Source organism: Pelodiscus sinensis, chromosome 30 (assembly GCF_052426305.1).
Source record: "Pelodiscus sinensis isolate ZL-2025 chromosome 30, ASM5242630v1, whole genome shotgun sequence".
Classification (NCBI taxonomy): domain Eukaryota; kingdom Metazoa; phylum Chordata; order Testudines; family Trionychidae; genus Pelodiscus; species Pelodiscus sinensis.
The window spans coordinates 2,761,214-2,768,686 of NC_143081.1; the positions used below are offsets into that span (position 1 = coordinate 2,761,214).

At 58.7% G+C, this 7,473-nt stretch overlaps 1 protein-coding gene across 1 annotated transcript; it reads right to left on the reverse strand.

The window, feature by feature from the left end:
• Window positions 1-2,488: 2,488 nt before the first annotated feature.
• Window positions 2,489-6,601, reverse strand: LOC102454985 (mast cell protease 3-like). The gene is made up of 5 exons (XM_075912051.2): window positions 6,375-6,601; window positions 5,301-5,457; window positions 5,058-5,193; window positions 3,377-3,637; window positions 2,489-2,690 (listed from the first exon to the last, which is right to left on the reverse strand). Exons 1-5 carry the CDS (start codon window positions 6,427-6,429, stop codon window positions 2,541-2,543), a joined length of 759 nt encoding a protein of 252 aa, XP_075768166.2. The 5' UTR covers window positions 6,430-6,601; the 3' UTR covers window positions 2,489-2,540.
• Between the last annotated feature and the right edge of the window lie 872 nt (window positions 6,602-7,473).

Genomic DNA, 7,473 nt, shown 5'->3' on the forward strand with positions numbered 1-7,473 from the left:
CCCACCTCAGTCCTCCCAGCTGGTGTGGTGACCTGCCTTTCGAGTTCGGTTACGGGAACCACCGTCCTACAAGGACACCAAGTTGAAATGTCTCCATTTGGGGGCCCGTCTTCCCTGTATTAATTCTGAATTTAACAGGGGGGCCCGAGGCAGGTTCCTTGAGACGTGTAACCTCGTTTTTTGTTCTCTTGAGGAGGTTCACGCTGAACCAAAGTGCCGTCAAATTCTACAATTTGAAATTGACAAAAGGCAGCCCATGATGCACGACAGGAAACGTCAGCCGCTAACCTGTCTAATACCAGTAAGGAAGGATAAATGTGGCTCCTAGCCACAGAAAGATAGTCAAGATATTAAGATATTAAAAGGACTTTTTTCCGTTCCCGCAGCTTTCGACTCTCATGTTTGCACAGAGCTGTGGTTTCCCCTCCTCCCAGCGGCGATCCCCCAGCCTCGGAGCAGAGACGATTAATTAACCCCAACGGGACTCGTTAGTCAAACCGTGCAACTGGTTGTTACAGCCAAGGCAAAAGATCCCTGGGTATTTTGCAGAACTTTTGTCCTGGCCTTGTGAGTGTAGCCGGGACAGGAAATGGGTCTGTACCTGGTGTGGACCGTGGTCGTTTTCCGTTTCTCACCGTTCGGAGAGTTCATTTACAAGTGGACTGAGATCTCGTAGGTGGCAGAGGCAGGTGTAAAGTGTCACACTACATGAGACCCAAGGGTTTGATGAGTGTCTGGACGCTACGGACACAAATCATTCACAAACGGGAGCAGAACCCGCCCCTCCTGGGCTCCTGAAGATACAAGTAGACCAGCAAGGATGACGCAACTGCTGTTCATGGTCCTCGCACGTAAGTCCCCTAGTGAGCAGTAGTGGGAATTTAGTGTCTTTGAAGATAAACAAGAGAGAAACACGTCTCTTCTGGGGCTGGTGGGTTCCTGGAGATTCCCCTTGGTTGTGTTTGGGATTTGTGGCTGCCGTATCTGTGCGGCTTCGTCCCAAATGCTTACAGTTATGCATCACTGGGGTCTTTCACATGGTCAGAGCGATTCAGGCCAGACGGGACCGCTACACCGCCCCATAACCAGATCACTCTGACAGATCTGTGTCAGGGAAGCACGGTGCATATTTTATAGGACATCTAGCTGCTCTCAAAACTCATCTTCGCATGAGTGGTTCTCCCCATGCGTACCAACGGCGCTCCAAATGCCGGCAGACGTGGGACATGTTTGAACATGATAAAATGCATTTGTGTATTCGTCTAATGAGAAAAACGACTTTGTTTGCTTGTCTCCCCACATCGCTGCCTGCGTGCAATAAATAGCAAATTGAAAATGTCTTTTCCTAACTCAGCATTTCTATGAGAATGCGCTTTCTTTTCCTCGGGATCCCTATACATCATTTCTAAGAAGCTGAAGTGCATCATAACTCTTGCACTGCCGGACAGTAGGGGCGGGTTTTGTTGTTTTTCTTTGATCAAATGGCAGGATTTGCTCAAACCGACATCGTCGGCAAGATAAGTAGTGCGTCGTGTTGGAAGGCAGAAGGAAGAGGGACATGCATAGGGATAAACCAAACAGCCACTTGATCTGAGAAATGTAGGAACAGACTCTCAGGCAACACGACCCACAACCTACAAAATCAGCAACAAGCTTGACGGCATTGGGTTATTGACACTTGGGCATGCCAGATCTGTAAGGTCTCCTGCAGGCCCCCACCTTCTGCACTCGAAGTGATAGAGGGGGGAACAGAACAGCCATGAGAACCCCAAACCATCCGATGCAGAGGATGACTTCATGTGAGACATAGCTTGTTATTTAATTGTAACAGAGCACAGCACATGAGCAATAACCTACAATGATTAGCAACGCCTCCCTCCCGCTTCTCTCCTCCCTCTCTAGGTCTCTCCCTCCCTCCCTCCCTCCATCAATCCCCTTCCCATACCTCCCTCCCTCCCTCCATCCATCCACCTTCCCATACCACCATCCATCCATCCGCCAGCCAATCAATCCATCCATCCGCCAGCCAATCTATCCATCCATCCATCCATCCATCCATCCGCCAGCCAATCAATCCATCCATCCGCCAGCCAATCTATCCATCCATCCATCAATTCACCTGCCCGCTCATCCATCCATCCATCCATCCATGTGCCAGCCAATCCATCCATCCATCCATCCACTTGCCCATCCATCCATCCATGTGCCAGCCAATCCATCCATCCACGTGCCAGCCAATCCATCCATCCACGAGCCAGCCAATCCATCCATCCACGTGCCAGCCAATCCATCCATCCATTCACCTGCCCGCCCATCCATCCATGTGCCAGCCAATCCACCCACCCATCCACCCGCCCACCCATCCATGTGCCAGCCAATCCACCCGCCCACCCATCCATCCAGCCATCCGCCTGTCCATCCATCCATCCATCTGCCCACCCCATCCATCCATCCATCCGTCTGCCCACCCACCCACCCACCCATCTCCTGCGCCACCCATCTCTCTCTCCTGCCATGCTACAGGAGATGGACGCTGCTCTCTAAGGTGCCAGATGGTGCAGAGTTTTCTGGATCCAGCAGAGATATTTGGAGAGCTTGGTGAACACACTGGGAGTTGACCCATTAGCGCTGCCATAGGAGACGATGCCCTGGGCCTTCCCGTCACACACCAGGGGGCCCCCGGAGTCACCCTGAGAAGCAAACACCAGGTACGGGGTTACTGGTCTCCCAGGAAGCTGCTTTCTGTAGCCTCAGTCCTACCCCCAGTGTTTCCCATCTTGTGCGGACTCACCGACCCAGTGTTGCATTTCTAGCAGCCATGTTTCACTCTCCTCTCTGGTTCTGACTCCTGGTTAACCCCTGATCCTGATTTCTAGGATGTCCTGCCGATTTCTCACATCCATGCCGGGGAGGATGGGGGGGGGGGGTTCATTCAGTAATTCCACTAGGTTCCAGTTCATTCCCAAACCTCATTTCAGGCTTCCTCACTGACTCTTAAAATCCATCCCCTGATTTCCAGGTCGTGGCCGACCCTTCTCCGTGATTTCTAGACCCTGTTGACCATCCAGCTGGCTCCTGCCCCCTGGTGCCCATATTCCAGCCCAAATCGGTCCCCAAAATATTAGGATCCATTCTGCCTTTGAAAGAACGGCCTAGTTCTTGTCCCTGGATTCAAGCCTCCAAGGACCTGGCCCAGTCTGGTTCCCGGTTCCAGGGATCTTCTTGCTCCACTATTGATTCTGACTGTCCCACTTCTGTGCAGCCCTGTCAATCACCTACTAGGCTCCGCCCCCGGTGACCTCACACCCCCATCACAGGTATGGCTCCCATCCCAACCCCTGCTCCCAGGGTGCCAGGGATCCAGACTCGTGCTCACCAAGAAAGGGGTTTTCCTCCCCTCGGGATCCCCCACGCACAGCATCCTGGATGGCACGAAGGGCAGATAGTTACAAGACAGGCACATGTTCCTGTTCATGACCGTCAGGTCCACTTCCTGCAGCGTTGGGGAGGTGGAGCCGTTTATCTTGAAATTCGTCTGGCCCCAGCCGGCCACGGTGCACACGGCTCCACGCTTCACCTTATTCCCAGACAGGGCGATGGTGCCCACGGCCGTGGTCAGCTCGGCCTGTCTCTGGAGCTGCGAGGGGCGAGGGAGAAAGGAAATCAAACTCCTCTTGGAGGTGGTTCCTGCACAGGGCAGACGTTCTTACGCCGGCTTCTTGCCTGACATGATCAGTTTAGGTGGTGAAAGGTGTCCCAGTGTCTGATGTGGGCCATGTGTCAACTGGGGTGGGATGGGATGGAGCGGTACCTGCAACAATGTGAGGTCACTGGGGGTGGGGCTACAGGCTGGGGGCGGTACCTGCAGCAGTGTGAGGTCACTGGGGGTGGGGGATGGGATGGGGGCGGTACCTGCGGCAGTGTGAGGTCACTGGGGGTGGGGGATGGGATGGGGGCGGTACCTGCGGCAGTGTGAGGTCACTGGAGGTGGGCGATGGGATGGGGGCGGTACCTGCAGCAGTGTGAGGTCACTGGGGGTGGGGGATGGGATGGGGGTGGTATCTGCAGCAGTGCGAGGTCACTGGGGGCGGGGGATGGGATGGGGTGGTACCTGCAGCAGTGTGAGGTCACTGGGGGTGGGGGATGGGATGGGGGTGGTACCTGCAGCAGTGTGAGGTCACTGGGGGCGGGGGATGGGATGGGGGTGGTACCTGCAGCAGTGTGAGGTCACTGGGGGCGGGGGATGGGATGGGGCGGTACCTGAAGCAGTGTGAGGTCACTGGGGGTGGGAAATGGGATGGGGCGGTACCTGCAGCAGTGTGAGGTCACTGGGGGCGGGGGATGGGATGGGGGCGGTACCTGCAGCAGTGTGAGGTCACTGGGGGTGGGAAATGGGATGGGGCGGTACCTGCAGCAGTGTGAGGTCACTGGGGGCGGGGGATGGGATGGGGGCGGTACCTGCAGCAGTGTGAGGTCACTGGGGGTGGGGGATGGGATGGGGGCGGTACCTGCAGCAGTGTGAGGTCACTGGGGGTGGGGGATGGGATGGGGGCGGTACCTGCAGCAGTGTGAGGTCACTGGGGGCGGGGGATGGGATGGGGGCGGTACCTGCAGCAGTGTGAGGTCACTGGGGGCGGGGGATGGGATGGGGGCGGTACCTGCAGCAGTGTGAGGTCACTGGGGGCGGGGGATGGGATGGGGGCGGTACCTGCAGCAGTGTGAGGTCACTGGGGGTGGGGGATGGGATGGGGGCGGTACCTGCAGCAGTGTGAGGTCACTGGGGGTGGGGGATGGGATGGGGGCGGTACCTGCAGCAGTGTGAGGTCACTGGGGGCGGGGGATGGGATGGGGGCGGTACCTGCAGCAGTGTGAGGTCACTGGGGGCGGGGGATGGGATGGGGGCGGTACCTGCAGCAGTGTGAGGTCACTGGGGGTGGGGGATGGGATGGGGGCGGTACCTGCAGCAGTGTGAGGTCACTGGGGGCGGGGGATGGGATGGGGGCGGTACCTGCAGCAGTGTGAGGTCATGGGGGGGGCTACTGGCTGGGGGACGGTACCTGCAGCAGCATGAGGTCATTTTCCAGCGTGGCATCATTGAATTTGGGGTGGGGGATTCGACGCCTCACCCCGATCTCCTGCGTCCCCTGTTCCTTCCTGGAAACGTTGTGGGCCCCCAGCAGCACGGTGAGGTTGCTGCGACACACAAGGGGAAGCCGGCAGTGTGGATGGGGGCCACACGCCGGGGTCCCTCCCTACAGCGGGTGGGTCTGGACACTCCCTTCGACTGGGCCCTGCCTTACCCCAGGTTGCAGTTACAATGGGCGGCCGTCAGCACCACGTCCTCCCGAATCAGGAACCCTCCGCAGATGCCTTGTGCTTTTCTTTCTCTCACTAGGTTCACCAAGGCCATGTAGGGTCTCGAGTGGGGCCGGGCTTCCCGGCCCCCGACGATGCCTCCTGGCAGAGATGCCCAGAGAAGGAGTTAATCCAGCCAGTCCTTCCGCTAATTGAGTTCCCAGCTAATAGCCGGGACCCCTTTGTATCCAGGGTCAGTGCCAACGAAGGACCGATCCTCGTTACACAGATGAGGAAATCGAGGCAGAAGTGGGAAGAAGACTCCTTCCCGAGCCGTGAGGTGGGGTCGAAAGGAAAAGAACCCTGGTGTTCTGATCCCCAATTATCCACCAACATGCTCATTGCTCTTTTCCAGCCACGCACAACTTTTCTATTCATGTGCGGAATAATTTTACATGCGCCAAGGTGCTCGTGGATGTGCACCACCCGCAGAAACAAAAACCAGCGGTGGGCGCCCTGTTCATCAGCAAGATGGCATCAGAATCCCCGCCTGCTTCTAGGGATCCCTGCCGTCCCCTCTCACCATTAGCTCCTGCTTCCCTCCCGCCGATGGAGACACAACCCAGGACGCGCCGCCCCAGGCGCAGCCCCTCCCCCGCACTCTCCCAGATCCGGAGAGCGAACCCCGGAGTCCTGCTCCCCCCCTCGGTCCCCACCCTGCTCAAACCACAGCGGCTGAATGGAGCTGCACTTCCTGTCCGGGAGCTAGCGTACCACATCAGCCGTTACTGAGCATGCATGATGCCTCCGTCTCGGGGGATCTATGTGAATAGTCCCCTGCCCTTTTATTCCTTGACCACCCCAGCCCCCCAGTTGGGACCCACTCCCTTGCCCCACATCTCACCCTTCTGGGGGTGCCTCAATTTTTGGGGGGTGCCCCCTCCCCGCAGCCTCCGACCTGGAGACTTGTTCATTGAGATCTGGGCAAACCTGGTCCCCCCTAGGCCCAATGACACCACAGATGGGTGCTGGGTTCACCCCGTCAGATGCGTCTGGCTCTGGGGAGGAGCCGTACTCACCGGCCTGAGCCCCGGGGGGCAGGAGGCAGATCACACAGAGCAGCAGCAGCAGCATGGTCAGCCGAGGCCCCGGGGAGGATGATGCACCTGCCTCTGGGGTGGCCTAGAGAACTGGCAGAGGAGAAGGGAGAGGAGAGGCTGTCCCTCCCCTGGCCCCACCATGGGCCATGCCCGCCCCCCTGCTAACCACACAGCATCCTGCCAGGGAGGAGTTCACACCTAGGGGCAGGCACTCGCCAGCTGCCCGGAGACCCAGCAAGGCTTTCAGAAATGTACGTCTGGGGCTCAGTGTCCCTGGGGGCTGGGCATGTCTGGGGCTCTGTACCCCGGGGGGCTGGGCACATCTGGGGTCCTCTACCCCTGGGGGCTGGACACGTCTGAGTCCCTTTACCCCTGGGGGCCAGAGCTGGGCACATCTGGGACCCTGTACCCCTGGGGACTGGGCACATCTGGAGCTCTGTATCCCTGGGAGTTGGGCACATCTGGGGCTCTGTACCCCGGGGGGCTGGGCACATCTGGGGTCCTCTACCCCTGGGGGCTGGACACGTCTGAGTCCCTTTACCCCTGGGGGCCAGAGCTGGGCACATCTGGGACCCTGTACCCCTGGGGACTGGGCACATCTGGAGCTCTGTATCCCTGGGAGTTGGGCACATCTGGGGCTCTGTACTTGTGGGAGCTGGGCATGTCTGGGGCTCTGTACCCCGGGGGGCTGGGCACGTCTGGGGCTCTGTACCCCAGGGGGCTGGGCACATCTGGGGTCCTCTAAACCTGGGGGCCAGGGCTGGGCATATCTGGGGCCTGGTACCCCTGGGAGCTGGGCACATCTGGGACCCTGTACCTCTGGGGGCCAGGTCTGGGCACATCTGGGATCTTGTACCCCTGGGAGCTGGGCACATCTGGGGCCCTGTATCCGTGAGAGCTGGGCACATCTGGTACCTTGTGTCCCTGGGGGGTGGCCCTGTACTCCTTGGCACCATGCACATTTGGGAAACTGATGTGATGGGGGGGTGCACATTGGGGCCACTCCCCCCCGCCCAGCAGTCCTGGGGAGCAGGACTACGAGCGGGAATGTCATGGCACAAGCGGGGAGGGAGCATCG

What these genes read in the sequence shown, in the direction of transcription:
- LOC102454985 (XM_075912051.2), bottom strand. Translation starts at nt 6,429, where the DNA reads ATGCTGCTGCTGCTGCTCTGTGTGATCTGCCTCCTGCCCCCCGGGGCT. An exon ending in GCCCCCCGGGGCTCAGGCCG is followed by an intron (nt 5,458 to 6,374) that starts GTGAGTACGGCT and finishes CATCTCTGCCAG; the next exon opens with GAGGCATCGTCGGGGGCCGG. An exon ending in ATGACCTCATGCTGCTGCAG is followed by an intron (nt 3,638 to 5,057) that starts GTACCGTCCCCC and finishes CGCCCCTCGCAG; the next exon opens with CTCCAGAGACAGGCCGAGCT.